General features: G+C 53.8%; 9 protein-coding genes across 9 annotated transcripts in view; 7 read left to right on the top strand and 2 right to left on the bottom strand.

Moving 5' to 3' along the window:
* Positions 1-2,169: 2,169 nt before the first annotated feature.
* Positions 2,170-4,199, top strand: SNOG_06547 (hypothetical protein; the record flags this gene model as incomplete). The annotated part of the gene is made up of 3 exons (XM_001796863.1): positions 2,170-2,816; positions 2,868-3,027; positions 3,117-4,199. 3 exons carry the CDS (start codon positions 2,170-2,172, stop codon positions 4,197-4,199), a joined length of 1,890 nt encoding a protein of 629 aa, XP_001796915.1.
* A 476-nt stretch (positions 4,200-4,675) lies between these two features.
* Positions 4,676-5,705, top strand: SNOG_06548 (hypothetical protein). The gene is made up of 4 exons (XM_001796864.1): positions 4,676-4,826; positions 4,913-4,977; positions 5,097-5,321; positions 5,378-5,705. The coding sequence occupies exons 1-4, from the start codon at positions 4,785-4,787 to the stop codon at positions 5,499-5,501; spliced, it is 456 nt and encodes a 151-aa protein (XP_001796916.1). The 5' UTR covers positions 4,676-4,784; the 3' UTR covers positions 5,502-5,705.
* Positions 5,706-6,517: 812 nt separating this feature from the next.
* On the top strand, positions 6,518-9,596 carry SNOG_06549 (hypothetical protein; the record flags this gene model as incomplete). Its single annotated transcript, XM_001796865.1, has 5 exons — positions 6,518-6,566; positions 6,611-6,705; positions 6,772-8,946; positions 8,999-9,276; positions 9,329-9,596. 5 exons carry the CDS (start codon positions 6,518-6,520, stop codon positions 9,594-9,596), a joined length of 2,865 nt encoding a protein of 954 aa, XP_001796917.1.
* Positions 9,597-10,101: 505 nt separating this feature from the next.
* SNOG_06550 (hypothetical protein) lies at positions 10,102-10,812 on the bottom strand (the record flags this gene model as incomplete). The annotated part of the gene is made up of 1 exon (XM_001796866.1): positions 10,102-10,812. The coding sequence occupies one exon, from the start codon at positions 10,810-10,812 to the stop codon at positions 10,102-10,104; it is 711 nt and encodes a 236-aa protein (XP_001796918.1).
* A 756-nt stretch (positions 10,813-11,568) lies between these two features.
* Positions 11,569-16,038, top strand: SNOG_06551 (hypothetical protein; the record flags this gene model as incomplete). The annotated part of the gene is made up of 8 exons (XM_001796867.1): positions 11,569-12,232; positions 12,805-12,887; positions 13,114-13,457; positions 13,509-14,032; positions 14,156-14,267; positions 14,370-14,560; positions 14,698-15,546; positions 15,600-16,038. Exons 1-8 carry the CDS (start codon positions 11,586-11,588, stop codon positions 16,036-16,038), a joined length of 3,189 nt encoding a protein of 1,062 aa, XP_001796919.1. The 5' UTR covers positions 11,569-11,585.
* Positions 16,039-16,714: 676 nt separating this feature from the next.
* On the top strand, positions 16,715-19,090 carry SNOG_06552 (hypothetical protein; the record flags this gene model as incomplete). The annotated part of the gene is made up of 3 exons (XM_001796868.1): positions 16,715-17,131; positions 17,181-18,446; positions 18,496-19,090. 3 exons carry the CDS (start codon positions 16,715-16,717, stop codon positions 18,586-18,588), a joined length of 1,776 nt encoding a protein of 591 aa, XP_001796920.1. The 3' UTR covers positions 18,589-19,090.
* A 265-nt stretch (positions 19,091-19,355) lies between these two features.
* Positions 19,356-19,879, top strand: SNOG_06553 (hypothetical protein; the record flags this gene model as incomplete). The annotated part of the gene is made up of 2 exons (XM_001796869.1): positions 19,356-19,500; positions 19,629-19,879. 2 exons carry the CDS (start codon positions 19,356-19,358, stop codon positions 19,877-19,879), a joined length of 396 nt encoding a protein of 131 aa, XP_001796921.1.
* Positions 19,880-20,053: 174 nt separating this feature from the next.
* SNOG_06554 (hypothetical protein) lies at positions 20,054-21,064 on the bottom strand (the record flags this gene model as incomplete). Its single annotated transcript, XM_001796870.1, has 1 exon — positions 20,054-21,064. The coding sequence occupies one exon, from the start codon at positions 21,062-21,064 to the stop codon at positions 20,054-20,056; it is 1,011 nt and encodes a 336-aa protein (XP_001796922.1).
* A 1,584-nt stretch (positions 21,065-22,648) lies between these two features.
* SNOG_06555 (hypothetical protein) overlaps positions 22,649-24,727 on the top strand; it is a 3,395-nt gene continuing 1,316 nt past the window's right edge. Inside the window, exons 1-3 of the mRNA XM_001796871.1 lie at positions 22,649-22,900; positions 22,964-23,450; positions 23,509-24,708. Of these exons, the coding sequence (XP_001796923.1) occupies positions 22,859-22,900; positions 22,964-23,450; positions 23,509-24,708 (1,729 nt within the window). The 5' untranslated portion in view covers positions 22,649-22,858. The remainder of the gene's footprint in view (positions 22,901-22,963; positions 23,451-23,508; positions 24,709-24,727) is intronic.

Consider the following 24,727-nt stretch of genomic DNA (forward strand, 5'->3'; position numbering starts at 1 on the left):
GGCTGGCAGGTTTGGCGATGGCAATGCAGCATGATGTGTCTAGCGTATGTGGAGCTGAAGCTGATGAAGCTGTATACAGACTGATTGACTGCACGAGTGTGTATACGAAGGGGCGCCTGCTAGCGCATGTGGGGTTGATGATATCGTCAAGAATCGCGAGGACAGCATATCCAGTCCTGGAAGAAGTACCCAGATATCATGGCAACCTGATACAGAGGCTCCAGTCGGAGGATACTCTGTGGACGATGTCGGTGAGTTGTGGTGGAACGGCTCAGTTGTATCCGCAGCATATCCTTGCGTGACATAGTCAGGGTTCTGTGGAATGGATGGCTCGATCCTTGAGCGTGATGTAAGGTAGGCATGCATACGACTAGGAATCCTTGGTAAAGAAGCCAAAAAGAAGATGTGCAATGCAGCTTTGTCGTGGTACGCATAATACTTCCTTGGCGCGACTAATACAAAGGTATCCGTGGAATGCCCAAGCGCTCTGTGTATATGCAATTGAAGCAACGGGTGATAATGTTACTGAACAGACTGTGACAGGAGTACAAGCTGCTTGTACAATCCAATGACCCGACGAATGTATTGCAGTCGACCGAGCCAGAGATGCAGGGCGGCTTGAATGTGCGAACTGACCGACCGACCGTGTCTCTGGCCCGGATTGACACCAATCTATGGCCAATCGGTTTCACCCATATCTCGCCAAGGATACGATAGTGTATGAATGTAGACGGAATCGGACGCGAAGGGGGCACATGTGACCTCTTGCAGTGCGACCGGCTCCCGTCGGCAGTACTCATTTTTGACCGAGATGATGCTGAACAGCGCAAATCTGAACACTGACAACTAGGTGGAGTGAGTCGATGGGAGGCTGTTGCAGCATGTTAGGGTTCCTCGCGGCATGCGTTCGAGCGCCACAGACATGCACAATCCTCAGAGCCGCAAAATGATTGTCGTTGGGTCGTGGTGCACGCTACCACAACGTGCAGAAGCGTCCTCGGAAGAAATGGTCTTGATTTGCTATCGTGCTCGAAGATCTCTGCTTGCGGCCTAGCGGGACAACGCAAGCCGTAGATATGGTCACGTGTAGGTCGTTCGGCGGTGTCGGGAGGATGCCGCTGCAGGCATGCTGACGATGGTGGCCATGGAGGTAAGATGACCAGATCCGATTGGTTAGAACGTATCAGGAGATGAGCGCAGCGACATTGCTTTACTTCCACATTGTTCTTCGAGGCGTGATGTTCTGCAATCTGTGGAGGAACATGGTCCAGCCCCGAGCCAGGGGTAGGGAAACGTGGAGCGTCGCCAAGTGCGATGCGGTCAACCTCACTCGCTTCTAGGCCTCGACTACCATCCTTCTGAACCACAATTCGCCCTGAAAACGCCCGCTGGCTAGGCACTATGCTTCGATCTCCTAGCTCTTATTGAACCCTGCAACTAATCCTCGTCATACGTTTTGCCAATTTTGACGTCCCCGTTCGATGAGCAAGATTGCACATGTCTGCGCACTTGAGCAAGGGAGCAAGGCATCGAGCTTGTGTCATGCTGGCCATCCGTGTGTGCTTGCTGTACATGGTAGCAACTGATGGTACATGCGCTTTGTCCGGGCTGCAGAAGCGTCGGCGGTCCGAATCGCTTCCTATCATCGCTAGATTCGGAAGTGTTGTGGTGAGTGCGTCTGTCGGCTGTAAACGCGTGGTCGACGGCAGCCCGCGGGCGTCCAGTGCTGATCGGCTCGATCGTGGTGTCTCACGATGACTTTATGTAAGAATGAAATGGTGTGTGTGGCGTCTGGTAGTGAGCACGCAACCGCAACCGCCAAACGTGGTTTAGTGCGCACTTCCTAGCGCTTTCATTTCACCATAGCACGCCATAGCGATCAACTTGCCCCGAGAGTCATTGGAGAGTCATTGCTCTGCAACGATTACACCGGCGCCCAAGCTGCAAGCTGCAATTACCCCACAAGCCCAAGCGTATGCCCGCGCTCTACCACACTAAGTAAGTATATAAGTGCGGCCACGCGCACGATCTGTCCATATTCTCTTCCAACGGTAACTGCTCGCGTGCTTCTCAACCTCAACTAGCGCGCACCTTCCTGGCACGCACACGATCTGTACCGCTCAAGACCAGTTCGCTACTACACTTTGGAAACCTGCCGCCACCAAAGACATGGCCCCAAGCCTTCTGCTGGAGCCAGAGGCGCAATCGCCCTCCTTCTCTCTCCCAGCCAGATCGTCCTCAAAAACGGAAGGCGCGAACTCATTTGAAGCACATGCGCCCGTTGGTGGAAGCTATTCATTCGGAGGTTCTTCAGCCGCAGGCAACGGTCAAGCAAACGGCGGCCAGAGCAACGCAAGCAGTCATGGCTTGCCCACTCGGCAGAGGCCTGGGAACGACTTCGTCACCTCCCAGTCCCTCCTCCAACAGTCACAGGCCTATGCAACACAGAGCCAGGCAACCAATGGATCGCCCAAGGCGCCCAACATCCTGTACATCATGGCCGACCAAATGGCTGCTCCGCTTCTCAAGATGAACGACCCGAATTCAGTCATCAAGACACCACATCTTGATGAGCTAGCTAAGACGGGAATCAATTTCGCGAGCGCCTACTGCAACTCACCGCTGTGTGCTCCGTCCAGGTTCACTATGTGCACGGGTCAGTTGCCATCCAAGATCGGTGGGTATGACAACGCCTCCATCCTTGGCCCTGAAGTTCCTACCTATGCACACTACCTCCGACGCGAGGGCTACGAGACGGCACTTGCCGGAAAGATGCACTTCATCGGTCCTGACCAGCTTCATGGATTTGAGCACAGGTGAGTAATCCTGCTCACTGACCGCAGACGAGGCTAATACTTGCCCTCAAGGCTTACCTCCGACATCTACCCTGGAGATCTCGGATGGGCAGTTAACTGGGACAAGCCTGAAGAGAGACAAGAGTGGTACCACAACATGTCCTCAGTCATGCAGGCAGGCCCATGCGTTCGGTCAAACCAGCTGGATTACGACGAAGATGTCATGTACAAGGTAAGAAACTCATTCGCTTGGGGGCCCATAACCTATTACCTCGATCAAGCCATCTCATTACCCCTTCTTCACTGCTGACCTCCTCTCAGGCTCAGCAATATCTCTATGATTACGTTCGGTCTGACCCAGAGACGCGTCGGCCATTTGCTCTGACCATCTCCCTCACTCATCCTCATGACCCGTACACCATGATCCAGGAGTACTGGGACCGCTATGAGGGCGTCGAAATTCCTCTACCTGATGTGGAGATACCTCAGGAAGAGCAAGATCAGCACTCTGAGCGTCTCATGAAGACCATCGATCTGTGGGACAACCCGGTTCCCGATGAGGCCAAGATCCGTGCCCGACGTGCGTACTTCGCCGCATGTAGCTTTGTCGATGACCAGGTTGGTAAGCTTGTGCGTTTGCTCAAGAACTGCTACCTCGACAAAGATACCGTCATCGTATTTTCGGGTGACCACGGCGATATGCTAGGCGAGCGCAGTCTCTGGTACAAGATGTCGTGGTTCGAGAACAGCGCGCGGGTACCCATGATCATCAACTGCCCGGCCAAGTTCGAGCCCAAGACAGTCAAAGAGTCCGTGTCTACAATGGATCTCCTTCCAACGTTCATTGACCTTGCTGGCGGCGACGCTTCGGCCATTCTGCCCATCGACGGTGTCAGCCTCCATGAGTATCTTGTCTCTGACAAGCCTGGAAAGGATGAAGTCTTTGGTGAATACATGGGTGAAGGCACTGTTACTCCCACTTACATGATCCGACGTAACCAGTGGAAGTATACATGCTCTCTGGTCGACCCTCCACAACTCTTCGATTTGGTCAACGATCCTAAGGAGCTTGTCAACCTTGCTACCTCTGCCAAGTCACACCACCAGAAGGTTTTTGCCGACTTCGAGGCTGAAGCCCGGGAGAAATGGGACTTCCAGCAGATCCACCAAGCTGCCCTCAAGAGCCAGCGTATGCGTCAAATCGCTTGGAGTGCCCTGCAGATTGGTCGTCAGGAGTCTTGGGACTACCAGCCTCCCTACAACGACAAGAACCGGTTCATCCGTTCCCATATCCCCTTGGACGACCTCGAGCGCCGTGCTCGTTTCCCCGTTGTCGACCACCTTGGTCGCGAACGAACGGCAGGTGCGAGCCACCATGGCATCGCCGGTGCCTTCGGCGAGTGATACTCTCGTTGTTCGGGAGCCTTTTCTTCTCTTTCTCACGGGAGCCTTCCCAGTCATACCCACCTCTTGACATGGCTCAGGACAACTTCATTCGAACTTTCATGCAGTCGATCATGCTTGGATTGCCTTTTAGCGTTTGACGACATCACGATTCGATGACATGTGCGGCCCAAGATTTAGCGAGCACTGCGAAGCCTAGTGCATAATGAATTTGACAGCATACTTTGGGTGACACAAAATGCATGGCGTTGGGGAGTCGAATATCAAGTGTAGCGGAAATCACATCGTACAGTAAATGGAATTACAAGGATTTTACCGGAGTGAAAAAGAAACTCATCTTGCGGTTTCGCACCAATGATAATGCGGCTTACGTGACTGATGCAGATGTGACAGATCGGGGCTGCGAAATGCGGTAACCACGTGAGGTGGCGTTTCGGACCATGAGCCGATCGGGGTGCGGCCATACCCTATCACTCCCGCATCGCGCATAGTGACGACCTTGCCTTACTTGACCTCCCTCTCACCGTCTTTCAACTGCACCTCGAATCTTTCAAGCCCGAACTCAGCCCTTGATCCCATACCAAGATGTCTACCGCCGCCCGCCGCCGTTTGATGCGCGACTTTAAGGTACGCCACCCTCGCTGTGTAGTGAGGCTACACGCCAGCTGCAGCCCCGTGATGCATGGGGACGTTGCTAACAAGAACACCTACAGCGCATGCAAACAGACCCTCCCGCTGGTGTCTCTGCATCTCCCATAGCCGACAATGTCATGACCTGGTACGATTCCGCCCATTGTTCCCCGCACGCGACACCTGCCATGTACCCTGCCATGTCACTGTAGCACAGGCACCAGCAGAAGGACACTGTCGTTCCGCACAATCACTAATAGTCGGCAGGAACGCAGTAATAATCGGCCCCGCAGACACACCCTTCGAAGATGGGACCTTCCGCCTCGTCATGCACTTTGAGGAAGCATACCCAAACAAGCCGCCGAGCGTGAAGTTCATCAGCACCATGTTCCACCCCAACGTATACGGTACCGGAGAGCTGTGTCTTGATATCTTGCAGAACCGGTGGTCGCCAACCTACGACGTCGCCGCGGTCCTTACGAGCATTCAGAGGTATGCCCCGCGGTAGAGCATCCACGTATCCATGGAGGAATACTGACATGGCGTAGCTTGCTGAACGACCCCAACACTTCCTCGCCCGCCAATGTCGAAGCATCAAACCTGTACAAGGAGAACCGCAAGGAGTACACCAAGCGCGTCCGTGAGACTGTCGAGAAGAGCTGGGACGACTGATGTGGATAACGGTTATGACGAAATATGGCATGATTCTGGCATAAACATGGCGTTATTGGTCTGCATGGTGTTCAGCTATACCATTCACGTTGGGAGTACAGGCGTTTCGGTACATTTTGCTCTCTCAGCGATGCGTCGCAGGTCCCTCATCCGCAATGTACAGTAGTCTTCTTTACTATAATGAAGTGAATGTCTTACCGCTGCGTTACTGTGCATTCGAGATCGTGTGGCATCAAATATGTCATGTTCCAACAGAAGTTGTGAGACGTATATTGCCAATTCACTCGTGAATCCCACCAGTCAGGGGCAAAACTTGTGTGTGCTTTGCACCTACACGACATGATCTAATATTTTCAAGAGCACACTTGTAAGTCTATAAGGGAGCGTGGAGATGTACGCTACGCCACGATATTCTAATCTAGTTTTGCGGGAGTTTTTAAGAATATCTAGGCAACCTCAATCTCTTCTCGTTGGGTGAGGGTGGATAGAAATGTTGTCGGTGCCTGGTGGACCCTTGGATGTTAAATGTCACGGTTGACAGTACACCTGGGCATGTGGGAGCCGCCTTAGCTGCGTCACGAGCACGGGTGTGGGGGTGGGAAAGCGCGGTCCCCGATCTTGCGCACCACAAGCCGACCGCCTGCACCTCGACCTGCACGCCGCCAATATTCCCCCATTCGCTGCGCCCGTCCAGTGACAGCACCTGGGCACGCTTTGTTTACTGCAGAGCGGCTGGCTTGCATCATCTTGTTTGCACTAGGGTGCCCAGCTCGATCCGGCGGCATAACTAGTCATCTCGGTCCCCCTACCAGCAGCGGGGGTCCTTAATTACCAACTGCCACGCGCCGAGACAAGCAAGACGTGACGGTACCACGACAGCAGTTCCCCCCGTGTTCGCAGCGACACTGCCGCAGCGAGTGTGCAGAGCAAACAGAGTGCGGCCTGTGGGCCAAGACGCTGTAGAGAGCAGCAATCATGTCGTAGGTAGCTCCGCGGCGATGTTCGAGGAATGAGACATGCTAACACTCGGCGATAGGAACACAATCAAAGGTGCGCTGTGGACGAGTACGGACAATGCCGTGCAGTATACTGACTGTGGGACAACGTAGTCGTGGCGCGGTTCCGCCCGCAAAACAAGATCGAACTCGCCAGCGGGGGAGAGCCCATAGTCGACTTCAATTCCGAGGACACATGCACGATCCAGGTACGCTATCATTTTTCTCGAGAGAGGAGCTGGACGTATAGGACCCCACTGACATAATGGGCACAGTCCAAAGAGGCCGCGGGGGCCTTCACCTTCGACCGCGTGTTCGATATGGCCTCGCGCCAGGCCGATGTCTTCGACTACTCCATCCGCTCGACCGTTGACGATATCCTGAACGGCTACAACGGCACGGTCTTTGCCTACGGTCAGACTGGTGCTGGAAAGTCCTACACCATGATGGGAAGCGATATTGACGACGAAGCCGGAAGAGGTGTTATTCCACGTATTGTCCAGCAGGTCTTTGCGAACATCATGGCATCGCCAAGCAATATCGAGTACACCGTCCGGGTCAGTTACATGGAAATTTACATGGAGCGCATTCGAGATCTGTTAATGCCGCAAAACGACAACCTGCCGGTGCATGAGGAAAAGAACAGAGGTGTCTACGTCAAAGGATTACTCGAAGTCTACGTTGCAAGCGAGGACGAGGTTTACGAGGTCCTGCGAAGAGGTGGCACAGCCCGTGCGGTTTCAGCAACAAACATGAACGCAGAATCTTCCCGTTCGCATTCCATCTTCGTCGTTACTGTTTCGCAGAAGAATGTGGAGACCGGATCACAAAAGAGTGGCCAGCTTTTCTTGGTGGATCTGGCTGGTTCGGAGAAGGTTGGAAAGACAGGAGCAAGTGGACAGACGCTGGAGGAAGCGAAGAAGATCAACAAGAGTTTGAGTGCCCTGGGCATGGTCATCAACTCCCTCACGGACGGCAAATCCTCGCATATTCCTTATCGAGACTCCAAGCTCACACGTATCTTACAAGAATCGCTTGGAGGTAATTCCCGGACAACGCTCATCATCAATTGCTCGCCGAGTAGCTACAACGATGCGGAAACTCTGAGTACCTTGAGGTTCGGTATGCGCGCCAAGTCGATCAAGAACAAGGCCAAGATCAACGCAGAACTCAGCCCAGCGGAGCTCAAAGCAATGCTGAAGAAGGCCCAGGGACAAGCGACCACTTTCGAGAACTATATTGCGGCACTTGAAAGCGAGGTCTCTATGTGGCGTGGTGGCGAAACGGTACCCAAAGAGAGGTGGATACCAGCTCTGGACAATGGCACAAGTACTAGCAAGAGACCGCCTTCAGCACCACGTGCTGGAACACCATCAAGGCTAGACGCAACAAAGAGCTCGGAAGCACCATCACGACCGGATTCAAGAATGGATCTCGACCGTGCGGGTACACCGAGCATACCGCTTGAAAAGGACGAGAAGGACGAGTTCCTGAAGCGAGAGAACGAGTTGCAAGACCAGATCGCGGAGAAGGAGTCCCAACTTGCCAAGGTTGTGGACCAACTCACCACTGCAAAGGACGAGCTACAGTACTACAAGGATCGCGACTCCAAGACAAACAAAGACAACGAGCGGATGACATCTGAGCTCAACGAGATGAAAATGCAGGTTGAGAAGATCCAGTTTGAGAGCAAGGAGGCCCAAATCTCTATGGATGCTCTCAAGGAGGCCAACGCGGAACTCACAGCTGAGCTCGACGATGTTAAGCAGCAGCTCCTGGATGCAAAGATGAACGCGAAGGAAACCAGTGCGGCTATGGACGAGAAGAAGAGGAAGAAGGCCGAGGCTATGGCACAGATGATGGCTGGATTCGACCTTGGTGGCGAAGTCTTCAGCGACAACGAGCGCAGCATACGAAGAATCATTGAGCAGCTTGACCAGCTGCACGAAATGAGCTCGGCCGGCGAAGCCATTGCTCCGGATGCGATACAAGAACTTCGAGAGAAGCTTGTGGAGACACAAGGCATTGTGCGCCAAGCAGAGTTGTCGCTCACAGAGCGAAATGATGAAGACGACGCCCACAACAAGAGGCGTGAAGCTCTTGAGGCACGATTCGCCGACCTTCAGAGCTCCTATGAGCAATTACTTGAGCAAAACTTGTCCGAGTCGGACAAGGAGGAACTCAAGTCGAAGCTGACAGATGCCTATGCTGCCAGGCAAGAAGGTACCGTTGAGCTCGTCGATGATCTCAAGAAGGATCTAGCAAGGAGAGCCGAAGACAACACCAAGCTCAAAACAGAGATTGAGAGCTTGCAACAGCGGATCAAGAGTGGTGCGATCGCTAATGGCGTTGCCAATGGCATCAATGGCAAGACTGTTCAGCAGCAGATTGCTGAATTCGACAACATGAAGAAGAGCTTGATGCGCGATCTGCAGAACCGATGCGAGCGTGTAAGTACCGTATTACGTTTGCCAGAAACTGCGCTAATCCATTCTTTCACAGGTCGTCGAGCTTGAGATCTCGCTTGACGAGACCCGTGAGCAGTACAACAATGTGCTCCGGACCTCCAACAACCGCGCCCAACAGAAGAAGATGATGTTCTTGGAGCGCAACCTCGAGCAGTTGACCGTTGTACAGCGACAACTTGTCGAACAGAACAGCTCCCTGAAGAAGGAAGTTGCTATTGCAGAACGCAAGCTCATCGCTCGCAACGAGCGCATACAGTCTCTCGAAAGTTTATTACAAGACTCCCAGGAGAAGCTTACAGCGGCAAATCACCGGTATATTTATCATGATCGTAGATTGCTTCAAGCACTTGCTGACAAGACACAGATTCGAAGCCCAACTCACAGCCGTAAAAGAGCGTCTCGAGGCCGCCAAGGCTGGTTCGACACGTGGTCTCGGCTCACCTTCAGGGCCAGGCGCGTCGTTCGCTTTTGGCGGCGGTGTAGGCTCACGTATCGCCAAACCTCTTCGAGGAGGCGGCGCCGTCCAAGACGGACCTGTACTTCCAGTCATCGGCAACTTGCAGAAGCAGGACGGTGACAGCGAGGGCAACAAGGCGAAGCGTACGAGTTGGTTCTTCAACAACGGCAGGTAGACGTAATGTGACACAAGGACAAGCAATATAGACATTCTTACCACAGCGCGGCTCGGGATGGGCGTTTACGGCTTTCACGCTTAGCAACTACGTTCGGACTTGATTAGCAGCAGAGTCATAGAGATGAGCCTTGGGACGACGACGGGCAAGAGACATGACGGGGTTAACTTGAAGCAATGGAAACGTGTGATTGCATGATTATTGGGAGTTGCGGGGCTGCTAGCTTTTGGTGTGGTTTCGGAGAGGATCGCCGCTGCTTTTCTCCATTTCTAGTCGCAACCTTATACCATAGATGAAGTCGAATTGCATTAGTTTGGTGTAAGGCCTGTGGGGTTTCAATGGAGTGAGGAGGCTCTCAAGTTGCAGAGGAAGCAAGAGATAGCTGGTGCTGATGCAGCCAGACTACGACAACAGTCTAGGATATTGGGAGATTGATCGAATTGAAGCTCTGAATACCTCCAGGAGGTCGTTTAATTCTTCACAAGATGGACTGAAGTCGAGCTGTCTACTCCCCCGCCTTCTCAAGCTCGTACAGATTCTCCCCCTTCGAATTACGCTCACTCCTGCCAATCATGTGCTGCACATAATTGCAGACGTTTCTCGCGTACTTGACGTCCTTCTCGAACTCAGTAGGCTGCGCCTTGGCGCGCTCTGCGTCACCGGCCCAGGCCTTCAAGTTGGCAATGCCGCTGTGGAACTTCTTGCCCTCGCTCCGGATCACCTCGATGGCGTCGGCGGCCCAGCGGAGGCCGCCGTCGGAGTCGCGTTCGTAGTTGACGACGAGGTCGAGGGCACGGGCGGTGCGGCTCATGAGGTCGTCGAGATCGGCGGGCCAGGGCAGCTCGGGTTTCTCTTTCTTCTTGCTGCCGTTGTCGTTGTGGACCCTAGTGACCGCGGGTGAGGGGGATTGGCTGCGGTAAGAGTCGTCGCGGCGGCCGCGGTAAGAGTCTTCGCGACGACTACGGTAAGAGTCGTGATGATGACCACGGTAAGAGTCGTTACGGCGGTCGCGGTGAGACGGCGAGCGGCTGCGGTTAGGTCGCTCGCGGCGAGATCCCAGAGGAACCGCGTTTGAACCGCGAACAGAGCGGGAGTTAGCTTCAAGGCCAGGGGACCAGCGAGGTGACGAGTCTCGCTGGGGATTTGGATGAGACTTACCATCGTATGAGGGACGGTATGAGTTCCAGTAAGCTGGAGGGTGGCGATGGGAAACCATGGTGGGCGGGTCAGGTGAGGTGAGATTGGGTTGTTGAAGGTGGGTGGATGGGTGAGGGTAATAGTAAAGGTTGGAGACGGGCAATATATATTATCGCTGAGAGAATAATACAGCTTGTGGGAGCTTGCGCCCGTTTTATATGCGGCTCCGTTTGCTACTAGGTGAATGACAAGGTGCACAAGAGCAAGCACGGGACGTCAAAGAGTGAACAGCGACACGAGAACAATAACAATAACATTGCATGAAATTGCAGAAGAACTATCCATTAGCTTACGAAGTAGAAGTGGGATGTGATGCAATCATTCCTGTGCATGCAATACTCTTGGGCACTTGGAGAAAATGGGTGTGAACCTCATGTGCGTGTCTCGGGATGTGTTTGCTGCCTATATATCTCCAAAGAACTTCTTAGTATATTGATGTACACCATACCACTCAAGAACATTCGAAGCAATTCATGAGGTACAATCGGCAATGACTGTTGATTGTTGACAAGATCATGACTTCTAATATTGTTACGACACAGAGGCTTTGTGATGCTGTGGAAATCGGGACGCCTACATTTTACCCCAGACATCAAGAAAGGGCGCTGTTCTGGCTCGCAGACTTGTTTTTCAACCTGATATTCTTTGTTGAATCGAAGCTATACAGGAGGCTTACGTTAAGAAGCTCATAGATAAGCTTTCGGCTAGCGCCCGGCTTGGCGATGTATGTCAGCTCCGATTGTGACGCATCATGAGCTTATCTTTTCATCTGTACCTGCATCACTCGATATTATGAGTCGCGACTGGCCAATTTCCAAAGCAACAGAGGAGGATGCGGAGGGCATTGCTTCTCTTCTCGCGGGATCATGGGCCGATCCGTTCTCGAGGCTGCAACTTGGAAACGCTGAATCCACTGATTCAGCCACCGTCATGACCCCTCGCATTGCACGACAGCTGAAAGCCCCGGATATGGAAATGTTCATTATACGGGATCCTGCCACAGGAAAGATTGTAGCTGTTGCGCAATGGCAGTTGCCAAAGGACGAGCCTGCGAACAAGGAGACGCAAGAGGAGCGGGACGAGCGACAAGCTCTGGAAGACGAATTGTACATGAAAAGACTACCCGAGCACAGCAATAAGGCGCTTATCATCGAATTCGGCGCTGGTCTGAGAAAACTGCGGGAGGAGTACATCGGAGATGAGAAACATTACCTGCTGAACAACATCGCAACGCATCTGGACTATCGAGGCCAGGGCTTGGCCAGCCGTCTTATCGAGGACATTCTGATTCGAGCAGACGCAGAAAAGACTCTGGTATGTTTGGAGACGGCTAGTGATAATCCTGCGATGAGGATGTACAAGAGGTTGGGCTTTGAAGAATATGGCCAGTTTACCATTGAGGACTTGAGCAAGTTCGCTTCCCAGGAGGAGCTGTACCAGTGTGGTGGGATATCGAAGCATACTCATGTTGTATTCTACAGGCGACCGAAAAGTAGTCCGGAGTAACGTGTGTCCTCACCTTTTCAGCAAACGAGAGTGTGCTTCACGCCGCTCCCCATCCTTTACCAGCAGCTTAATCAATTGCGCTCGGCTTCATCTCTATCCGTATATATCACCACACTGTTTGATGCGGAAATATCTGGAGTGTGTTTCGTGAATCGCACAATTGCGAACTGGTTCCCCCGAAACATTGATCTCATCTTTTCAGTAGTCGCGATTGGCCCACATGTTGCGGATCGGTCCCTCACCTGGAAGTCTCTCTCACCTGCGCGTCAGCTGCGGGAACTACCGACTCCCTGGCTTGTGATACTATTTGGCTCCTTCAAAAACCTCCTAGCCTCCATCACCACAACAGCTTTTTGCGATCCAGCGCAGTGGCATAGTTGCGCCAGTGGTGCCTCTCACAGTGCCTTAGTATCGTAAGTTTGACACTGTCATCTCCCATATGCCTCTTGATTTGCAAGCTTGCAGAATATAGCCTTGCTGATGTGGCTACAGCATTACACCAAAGAACGAAGACATCTTCCCTCATGAAGCAACAAGATCGAAACGAGTCTCCGCTGTTCGAGCCTGGGCAGCTCGCAGCAGAAGCGGGTGAGATTACACATCCAGCAACCGCACCAATGGCGACGATGTACAACAAAGCGAAGACTTCCACAACCACAAGTTTCAATTTGGCCTCAACATACTCTAGAAATGCGGAATCAAATGCGAATACACCCGGAAAGCGAAAAGGTAACTGGGCTCACTTGCAGTGTTGAACCTCGCTAACTGATCCAAGTACGGCACACGCTCCTCGACGTGGCCGCTCATTTTGCAGAGCTAGATAGGATGATTGAAAACGGCGAACTCGAGAACGAGATTCCGGCTTACGACCCTACCGAGGAAAAGCTCCCTGCTGACAAAGTTTCCGTCTTCAGACCGGGGTTCACGAATGCTTTGTTCCTTATCAAGCACAAGGTCGCTCAGCGCATCTTGAATGCTGTACAGGCTCTCAAATTGAAATGCCCGAGTGCGGAGCTAGATCACATGGAGCAGAGAATCAAGAAACTCCTGTCTCCGTCATTCGGACGTCCTGTCAGCGTCGGGTGGAATGGCGATGCAGGAAAAGGCAAGACCTCTAGTATCAACGCTGTTCTGAGTGTCGCAAACTTGGCCCACACTGTATGCATTTCAAAATGAAAGTCAATGCCTTTTAGCTAACGTGTCGCGCAGAGTTCGGGTAGCGTTGCCACATATGTGCCAGTCGAGTACCTACCTTTAGGTGATCGAGAGGCCCCATATGCGTTCGAGCCTAAGATTTGCTTACCAGAGGAAGCTCTTAAATGTATTAGAGATTACTGGGAAGATTACTACGGAGGCATGCTCTCGGACGACAAAGATGAGGACGATATGGGAGCAACTGACGCGGTGAAGCCCGCTCGAGATGCTTTCCTAGCTCTGTTTTCCGACATCAAGCAGTTCGCAAACGAAGAGACCTTGGACGACTTCCTTGGCCAAGCGACTTCCATCGACGATCCAAAAATCCTGTCCAAGCTTCTCAAATGGGGCAAAGAGCGATACGACAAGCTCTATCAGATTCTTGCCATGCAAAGGGGACGTGCGTTCGAGGCTCAAACACCAGATGATTTGGGAGAAATCATGAGACCGTACCTGCAGACTGCCACGGACCCTTGTTTTGAGGGACATGAGAACTTGGGGCTCAAGAATTCGGTGTGGCCGTTCGTCAAATTTGGCCGGTAATTTAATACCTTCCAGGGCGTGAACAGAGTTTGGCTAACTCGAGGCAGTGTGTCGTTGAACCATCCACTTTTGGATCACATAATCATAGCAGATCTAGCCGGTCACAATGACTGTAACAGGCAGCGCGTTCGTCTCACTCAGAACTACATCAAAACTTGCCAAGTTGCGGTAATGGTGGACGAGGTCAAAAGGGCTGGTGATAATGAGCCCTTCAAGCAAAGCATTTTCGAAGTATGGCGGAGAAGGCGCGGAGACAGTGTGGTAGTTGTCTTGACACATACAGATGTAAGGTCTTGTCCCACTAAGTCTGAGATCTAACAATTGACTTTACAGGACATTGGCGACGACGCTAGTTGCAAACCGCCTCTTGAATTAGATGAACAAGATGCTCTAGACTCGTTGAAAGCTCATAAGATTGTCTATGAGCAGAAGTGCAAGAAGATCGGTGCAAAGTGCAAAGAGCCCGCATACAAAAAGGACCCCGCACTACGTGCAGAACTTAATGATCAAAGGGACAATTACAAGTAAGTTCGACGTTCGACGAAGATCAGGCTGAAACCAGCAGGACTAACGTAGTATAGGGCACATGTTACGCATGCTACCATACTGTAAGTTCTTCCAAGTCTCTCATGTAGTATTTACCATACTAACCAAGGCGAAGAAGGAAGCGAATACTTATCGGGGCACGCAACCGACAAGTCAAGACTGCTCTGAAGACTTGGTTTCGTGATAAGACAGGCGTCAAGGTGCCCTTATCAGTTTTCTGCGTAAGCACGACAAAGTACATGGAACTCATTGAGCCGGACGATGAGCGGACACTGAAGGATCCGCCCGTATTTACACCAGAGTCTACTGAGATCATTGCGCTCCGGCGTCATCTGCTAACCCTGGTCAACAAGCGAGGGCAGGAGCAGAGTATAGTCAACTATTACAGGCTTGTCAAACATCTTCTGAACGAGATGTCACTGGCGTGTACTGGGTTCAAGCCCATGTGCAACCGAAATTCCTTGATCAGGTTCATTCAGGAGGCCCATGAGAGCCTGCCGGACCTGTGTCGTCAACATCGTCTGGGCTTCACAAAGTTGCTTGAACCAGTTCTAGAAGTCTTCAGCAAGTCCATGCAGGAGTGGCTCCGAAAGGCTGAGAGCAAATGCGAAAAGTTTGGCAACTACAATGCGAACAGCTACGGGACTTTTCTCAAACGCCATGGTGTCCACAAGCGTCCGAACCAAAAGAAGGAGAACTGGAACCTAACGCTACTGGATTTTGCTCTGGGCGAGTTGGAACCGTTACTCACCATTCTTTGCAGCCAAGGACGCAAAACCTTTGCTAACGACCTGATGCAAGCGTTCCATAATCAGATGGATGACTTGGAACGCGAACTTCGATTTAAGCTCGATCAGACTCAGATCAAGTTGTTTGGCGAGTTCTTTGAGAACCTTCAGCTGCAGAACAAGCAGCTTGAAGTACTCGTACGATCGGCTGTACGCACATTGAAAGAGGGCCTGTTGTAAGTCGGCATCACATCACATGCCAGCACCAGAACGAACTGACAAGAATCAGGAAGGTCGGGCACGAGGTGACCTCGCTAGAGGCGAAGGGAAATCCTTTCCTCCGGCACATGAAGCATACGTACACTTCCATCATGGAGCAATATCCACCCAAGAGCGGCAAGCCCGCGGTCCACATCAATCGGCGCACCATGTTCAAGAAGGCCGTGACCGACCCGGTGTCAGGGCCATACCAGGCGATCAAGACGCACATCGAGACGCAGGCCAGTGTGTTGCTGCAGACTGCCGACTCAGCGCTCAAGAAAGGCTGTGACGAGATTTTCGTCGAGATCTTTCACAACTTCGACCAGATCTGTCCGGAGCAGGAAGACTATGCATTCAAGGCTCTGGAGCGCGGCAAAGAGCTTAGGGGAGATATCGAGCAAGCAAGGCAGGTGTTGGAGGGCGAGGTGAAGGAGGCGCTGCTCAGCGCTGGCATCAAGGTTGCGTGAGCGATACTCGGGGAAGAAGCAACGGGGTTTTTCGCATTGAACATCGGTCCTATTTCCCAGTATCCAGCGGTTCATTACACTGTTGACGTGTATTGTTTTGGCTTCCACAACGAGATGGTAAGATGTGGGGTACGATGCGAGATCAACAACACAATGTGCGAAGAATGACGTGCAGACGCCAGACGTGTGTGCATGGCATGCTGCGAGTGAACGACTGCGGGGCCGGGAGCAAAGCATAACAATAAGCCGGCACCCCGAAGCAGCCAAAGCACAACAGAATGCAGCTGGTCGTGCCGTGGCGTTTGTTGATATGTGCAGACCCTGGTCTGGTTGCCCTGGTTAAGAAGGCACGCTAAGCCTGCAAGCTCCGGTTCGCGCGACTGCCAGCCACACAAAACAACTCTCTCTCCCCAGTCCGACAACACAGACACGGTGCCCTGACGTGCTCGCCCTCGCTCAATTGTCTCTTTGTGCCTCTTCTCTTGCCCAACGAAGCCTTGGACTCGCATGATGGCTGCTGCATGAACGTGCCGCATCCTCGACCTGCCTCCTCAGTCGCGTCGCGCGGCCCCTCCCAGCGTCTTCCATCCCACCAACCACCAGACCCATCGCCTGCTGCCGGCCTCTACGCATGTCCGCAGTAGCTGTCCCCCCTTCTCCCCACGTCCCTGGCGCCATGTCGAACCGCCGCATGCCGCTGGCTAACCTGGGCAATGCCACCAACTCCCCTCTGCGCGCGACTGCCGTGGGAGGGAAGCGCCAACGATCCCACGCGAGCGAGCAGCGCGATGTCTTTTACGGCCAGCCCGCACAGAAGAAGCAGATCATCGAGGTCGACGATGCAGAGGCACGTCGTCACGGCCTCGTCCGCCGCACCGGTGCCCCTCAGACGGCCTTGACGAGGAAGCTCGAGGCCGCACGCGAGACCAAGATGGCGCCCAAGCAGGCCCAGCGCACGCAGAATGACCTCGACACGATCCGCCAGTGGCAGAAGCACTACAAGCGCCTGTTCCCCCAGTTCGTCTTCTACTTCGACAGCGTGTCGGCTACCCAGAAGGACAAGATCATGAGCAGGGCTCAGATTTTGGGTTCGGTATGTCGGGTTGCTTCTTCTACCGCAATGCACATCTAACATTGCACAGCGCGAGATCACCTTCTTCTCCAAGGAAGCCACCCACGTTGTCACGACGCGTCCCATTCCTGCCGACATCGACTCCAGCTCCTCGTCAAACGCCAAGGGTACCGTCAACCCCAGCCAGCTCGAGAACAAGCGGTCCGCCTTCGATGCCGCGCTGCAAAAGTCGAGCTCCCGTGGAGATGCCGTCCTGTATAAGGCGAAAGAGCTGGGCATGAAAATCTGGTCCGTGGACAAGCTGCAACGCATGATCGAGACCATGTTCAACAGGGAGACGGGCGAGGATCCAGCCAGCGTCCAGACGCGTCATGGTGCAGCCGCCGCCCAGCAAAAAGGACGTCCCGCCGACCTCCAGAGACTGCTACAGAACGAGAAGCTGGACCGCGACTACACCGTTGCCTCGCAGGAGCTTATTCCGCTGCGAGGATACTACGTCTACGTACATGACATGGACGAGTCCACGCGACCTGTGATGATCCGGGAGTATCAAAAGGTGGAGAAAGAGAAGGGCAAGTGGCCGCAGTTCCGTGCTTCGGGTAACGGCAAATGCCCATTCGTGGATGATCCTCACTTTGGTCGCCGGCAACAACAAGAAGAGGAGGCTCGCCGTCAACAGAGGGCCGCAGCTGCGGCGGCACCACGCACGCGGGCTGCGTCTGCAATGGAAGGCAAGCTTGCTTTGGGCGAGAACAACAACCTTGCGAGACGACCCAGCGCACCTGCTACCTTCGTCAAAGCCGAGGATGAAGATGCGAAACCCCTAGACCCTCCCAAGGGCGTTCCCACCAAGCGCGCCAGCACCGATGGCGTACCTCCCATGTTTGGCAGTGCTCAGGCAAACATTCGAGCAATGCCGCGTTTCATTGCCGGTGAACCCATTGCCTCTGGTCTCCAGGCTTCCAACATCACCTCGGCCATCCAATCCCAGATGATATCCTCTACCGCTGCGGCGCCCAGAGCTGGAAACAGCAAAGAAGTGAACGCCTTGAAGCGAAAGGTGCTCGAGAAGAATAGTGTCCCTTCTGCCAATACGAATAGCGGTCACTCGTCAGCCATGAACGATGTCCGAGCTATGCTCAACCAAGAGCACGTGCCACTGATGCGCGCAGCCAAGCGCAAGGCACAAGAGACCCTTGGCCTTGGACAGGAAGACGAGGACACAGAGAAACAAGCACGCAAGGTGGCAGCTTTGCGTAGACGTAAGACTGTCGAGAAGGAGCTCAAGCCTGGCTACTGCGAGAACTGCAGGGAGAAGTTCAATGACTTTGACGAGGTACGTCTGGCCACGATGCCTTCCACTTGCCCAACTAACACATCTGCAGCATGTTGTATCACGCAAACATCGCAAGTTCGCCATGACCACCGAGAACTGGGTCGAGCTCGACCAGCTCCTTGCCCAGCTCGACCGTCATTGAGCTTCACAACGAACACGCTGCATTCCTAACGGCATTGATGCACGACCTAATACACACGACACACCTTTTTCTTAATTCCACGTTCAATTCATCCGAGCACTTCGGTGCATTTACTCTGCGAGCGAATACCCGTTATACCGCATTCTGGGCTCTACAGCATTTCCGAGGCGCATCTTCTTTTTTCTTTTGGCGGCATAGCTCTGGGTACGATACCCGTGGTGGCGGTACGATTTCCGATTTGGAGAGGGGAGTGGAGGTTGATGAACGATGCATGTGTCATTGTATATATCTATTGTGGTAGTATGGCCATTGCGGTCTTGTTTTGGTCAGTAACTGTTTGCAACGGCAAGCGGGCTGGCTCGTGTGTTGGAAAAAACTAGGGGTTGAAGTACATGGAGGTTTGAAGGATATCCTCAGAAGACGTGGCAGTGGAATGGAAGAAGAAGACCCGTAACACGATGAAAGTCGATAATATATATCCCTATCGTATCAGATATCTTTCTAAAATATCAATGCGACAGTCGAAGTCAACATGGGCAAGCAAGTGCGATTGCAAAAGTGACGTGGTTGGAGCAGCGGGGTTGTGATTGGCCAGGCGGGCGTTTACACATGCGACTTCCTCTTTCCCTCTTACACTCCATCTACCGAACTCAAACTTTGCCTCGCTATCCACATCTCTTTCTTAACTTTTGGTCTTTCGAGTTCAGCCTGCTTGTCCCGCACATCGATCTGGTTTCCAGCCTGGACTCTACCTACCCTACACAAACATGTCAGCCCAAGAAGAACGAATACCAGAAGACGACGACACGACCGAAGCGCCACTCACCATGGCCGCATCCGTCGTCCTGACAAATCTCCCGCGCGACGCATCCAAAGCCCTCGAAACAGCGGGGAGTTTGAACGTGCAGAAAAGTATGTCATTCTTACCATCCCTCCCACACACCCTCCAATCATCCACTACTTGTCTCCCCTTCGAGCTTTTGATTTCCACATCCATGATTCCCCCCATGTGTTTATATATTGACGCGAATTAGTAACAGTCCGTCTGCACCCCATCGGCTCCGCGCCGGCGCTCACGCAGCGCGTCTTCAAACTTAGCACGAACCAGCGCTTCGACACGATTGTGCGGTTTCTGCGCAAGAGGCTGGGTGTGAAAGAGCATGAGAGTGTGTTTTGCTATGTGGGGAGTGTGTTTGCGCCGGGGCTGGATGAGGGGGTTGGGGGGCTTTGGTCGGTGAGTTGTGATTTTTATTTTATTTTGTGTTTAGAAGGGAAGGGAGGCGAGGGCTAATGTGTGAGGTGTAGTGCTTTAAACAGGGAGAGGAGTTGGTTGTCGGGTATGCTATGGCACCGGCTTTTGGGTGATGGGAAAGATGGTTGGAGGGGTCTGGATAAAGGCTGGTTGCAAGGTTGCATGAATTTATCAAGGTATCGAGGGCATCACTCGCTCTATCAAGATGATCGGTCATGTACTCTCCCAAGGCACCTTCTCCGGTACCCTCCCCAGCACCAAATCTCTAACCCCCTCCTCCAACCCCTCCACCAGCTCATCCACGATGCCCTCATTCCATCCCCTCTGCTTCCTCTTCCCACTCAACTTCTCCCCCGCCCCAAGCGGATCCTCATCCCACAGCGCATACCCACTCTTCTCCTCCCCCTCCAACGTCTCATCCAGCTCCCCGACCGCCATAACTGGATCAATCCCCTGCACATTCACCCTGTCCTCGGGCCACCTAATCGCCGTCGCATGCAGTTCCAGCACCCTCCGCGCCTTGAACGCATGCGTAACAACCCTTATCTGCCTCGGATACCCCCCCGTCGTCCGCCGGAAAAGCAGTATACTAAACAGCAGATTCTGCAACGAGTCGGTGGCATGTTCTTCGAGTAATATACGTCCCCTGGCGAACAAGGCGTGCGTTTTCCCGCCGCCCAGGTGATTCTGCTGGAGTTCAGACGCAAGTAGCGCGTGGTAGTATGATCTTGCTTCACTCATATCTGTCCCTTTTTTCGTCCTGCCGCCACTAAACACCAAGAGATTCTTCTCGAGATCGACGTTATCGGGGTGGATTGATAACGCATCCAGGCCAGCCTGCGCGTGTGCTACAAAGGTCGATTGCTCGCCTGGTTTCCCTGTTTCCGGGTTGGATTTCTGAAAGGGCGCGAGCAGCCAGTTGCGCTCGTCGTGGGGGCTTTTCAAAGGGAAGTCTGCGTCCGAGGCGCCGGGGAGGTAGATGGCGTGGCAGCAGACGATTATTAGGTCGGTGAAGCCGCTGTAGTTGCGGCGGGTGATCACGTGGTCTGGGTGCTTGAAGTCTGGGTTGGTGGCGGTGGGGAAGGCATCTTCGGCTTGCTGGTGTGCGGAAGTTGCGTGGCCTGATGCTGAGGTTGTTGTGTCTGATGTTGTGGTGGGTGTGGGATTGGTTAGTGCGGAAGATCCGGTTTTGGACTTTGGTAGGGTCGGGGCGGCTGAGGCCATGGGGTGAGATCTTAGATGTTGATGCTGACCGTAGAATGCTTGATTGATGACACGGGCGTGAGAGGGTGAGATTTGGAAATGCTTGTCTTGATGTCTGTCAGTCAGAGTGCACAATACGAGACAGTAATAATTGGCATACATTTGACCCTTCTGTCTACAAAATTATGACGCCGAGTTTTGTGGTTGGCGGAAAATGTAATGAAGATACTGAAAATGCAATCGCGATTACGCTTTTCGAAATGTTGACATTCGATAGGAAATCTGAAGGCTATGACGTGCAACGCGCACGCGATGGTGGGCTGCACCTCCCCGCATTGTTGAACCAAGGCCGCTTTCGATTCAACAGAACGATACAAGCTACTGCAAGTTCACAAAACAGACAGGAATTTGCTCAGGAAACGATTGCATGAAGCTCTACATGGTCTTTTCAGTCTTCAAATGCGACGGCAATATCCCGCGTGTAGCTTCAGGCTAGGTCTGCTGCCACCTACTGCACCCTGGTAGCTTTCCGTTGTCGTTAACAATACGTCGTGCTCAAGCTCCGCACCGAGATGACAGCAACGCGCCGTGCCGCTCGAGGACGGATCTGGCACAGTGTTCGGAAGCAGAATTATCGGCGCGATCGTGTGTCGATAGTCTGCCTCAGCGGCAGCATACGACGTACGGAAATTTTGGACCGAGCTATGGCCGCTTCTAGCAACGTTGGACCAGCGCCTCGCTGTACCCAGCACAGACACGTTGCTTCCAGCAGAAAGGATAGACAGGAACCGTTGCTGCAGGAGCGGTTGCAAGCATTCGATTGCCCCTTTTCGAGGTAGCAATATCTGAAAAGGCAAGACTAAAGACTTTTTCATGCAAGCCGAGATGCGCAGGGCTCGACAAGGCCAGCGCCAGCGATGCACAGTGGTGCATGTACCTTCAATTAGAGATGGCCCGACACGCGACGTGATGTAACCTTGTCGGGAAAAGCGACCTACCATGCGCAGGCGAGATGGTCGCTAGGATGCTGCTCCATTTGGCCCAGCAAGATTGCTGACGTAGACAGTGCAACGTCTAGCTCGAAAGAGGAGAAGGGCCGCGCAGCATCCAAGTTTCTCATAGGCCGGCCGTATGGGGGAAGAAAGCGGAGGGGGTGGGAGACGCGAGCCTCGTGGTCGAACACACTGGCAAACTATGTGCATTCACGGCTGCACGCTGCACGTCTGCTCTTCTAGCAGCGGTGAGGTGGTCAGTGTCTCGGATTAGAATTTGTTCATTGCGGTTAGATCAAACGGGAGAGGCGACTGTTGGGTGAGGCTGAGCCAGGCGGAGGCGTGGAGCTGACAAGGCCCTGTTCTAAGAATAACCGGCCGCCAGCTAACGCCACAGCTCGAGAGACAAGGTCGAGTGCAGGCAGAGGTCGTGTGGCCGGCAACAGCGGGCATCTGAGTAGACGATCAAAGCGATAGTCGAGCGATCGGCGGTTCTCGCGTTGCAGCACGACGAGTAGGCGTACACATTCTTTCATAAAGGGCTGCCCGCCCGCACTGTGAAACCCAAACGGCTGGTTGCTTCGACCAACCACCAGCATTCCTGCGTTTCAGCGACAGAGCGCGCCAGGACCGAAAGAGCCTAGCCCTGCCTCCGAGCTGAACTCCCTGAAGAGAGCGCCTCAGACATCCTCGCGCCTTTTATTATCCAGCGCTCCCCACAAGTGCGCCATTCTTTTTGAATTCCATCTCCTTGCATCGACACACCACCCACCGCTCTATTGTACGCCATCGCCCCGAGTGCAGCCCCGACCCGCTGCCCACCATGGCCTACAACAACCAGGCCTACGGCGAGCCACACACCGGCGTACGTGCCCCTGATGACGACGCCGCCCTGAGAGCGAACCGTGAATGCTAACCGCGGCTGCAGTACGACCGCAGGGACGAGGACGAAGTCGCCCGCTCGCTGCTCCACGAGAACCCCACGGGCGCCCACCCAGACCCCTTCTACGGCCATCCCGCCGAACAGCGCCCACACTCCACATACAGCCTGTCAGAGACATATGCCACCGACAGGCCAACGCAGTACCCGGGACAGGCCCACGAGGGCTCCGACGTCTACTCGGCCACCGGCGGCTACGACCCGGCCTCGGACTTTGGCGCACCACAGCGGGCTCCCTCGCCCTATGCGAGGAGCGAGACCAGCTCCACCGCCGCATGGAGGGAGCGACAGCAGCCCGGCGGTGCCGTTGCAGCAGCCGGCGGCCTCAAGCGCGGCATGACCCGTAAGGTCAAGCTTGTGCAGGGCTCCGTCCTCAGTGCCGACTACCCCGTGCCCAGTGCCATCCAAAATGCCATCCAGGCCAAGTACCGCAATGACCTCGAGAGCGGCAGCGAGGAGTTCACCCACATGCGATGTAAGTTGTGACAGTCTTGACGTTCCCCGTTTTGAAGTGCCGCTCTGACAGCTGCTAGACACGGCCGCGACGTGCGACCCCAACGACTTCACGCTAAAGAATGGCTACAACCTGCGTCCGGCCATGTACAACCGCCACACCGAGCTGCTCATTGCCATCACCTACTACAATGAAGACAAGGTCCTGACTGCGCGTACCCTCCACGGTGTCATGCAGAACATCCGCGACATTGTGAACCTCAAGAAGTCCGAGTTTTGGAACAAGGGTGGTCCGGCTTGGCAGAAGATCGTCGTGTGCCTTGTTTTCGACGGTATCGACCCCTGCGACAAGGGCACGCTCGACCTGCTCGCCACCGTCGGCATCTACCAGGATGGTGTCATGAAGAAGGACATTGACGGCAAGGAGACGGTTGCTCACATCTTCGAGTACACCACACAGCTGTCCGTCACTCCCAACCAGCAGCTCATCCGCCCGCACGATGACAGCGCCAGCACCCTTCCCCCCGTGCAGATGATGTTCTGCCTGAAGCAGAAGAACAGCAAGAAGATCAACTCCCACAGATGGCTCTTCACTGCCATTGGCCGCATCCTGAACCCCGAAGTCTGCATTCTGCTCGATGCCGGTACCAAGCCTGGCCCCAAGTCGCTGCTCGCGCTCTGGGAGGGTTTCTACAACGACAAGGACCTCGGAGGTGCCTGTGGTGAAATCCACGCCATGTTAGGAAAGGGCTGGAAGAACCTCCTCAACCCCCTCGTCGCCGCACAGAACTTCGAGTACAAGATCAGTAACATTCTCGACAAGCCGCTGGAATCGTCCTTTGGTTACGTCTCTGTGTTGCCCGGTGCTTTCTCCGCCTACCGCTACCGCGCCATCATGGGCCGACCTCTCGAGCAGTACTTCCACGGTGACCACACCCTCGCCAAGATCCTCGGAAAGAAGGGTATTGAGGGCATGAATATTTTCAAGAAGAACATGTTCTTGGCCGAAGATCGTATTCTCTGTTTCGAGTTGGTCGCCAAGGCCGGCTCCAAGTGGCATCTTACATACATCAAGGCTTCAAAGGGTGAAACCGATGTGCCTGAAGGTGCTGCAGAGTTCATCGGTCAGCGTCGTCGTCTGGTTGAACGGTTCCTTCGCTGCCGGTATCTACTCCCTGCTCCATTTCGGCCGCATGTACAAGAGTGGCCACAACCTCGTTCGCATGTTCTTCTTCCACATTCAGCTGATCTACAACATGTGTCAAACGGTCCTCGCAATGGTTCTCTCTGGCTTCCTTC

This window comes from Parastagonospora nodorum, assembly GCF_000146915.1.
Source record: "Parastagonospora nodorum SN15 chromosome Unknown scaffold_9, whole genome shotgun sequence".
Lineage (NCBI taxonomy): Eukaryota > Fungi > Ascomycota > Dothideomycetes > Pleosporales > Phaeosphaeriaceae > Parastagonospora > Parastagonospora nodorum.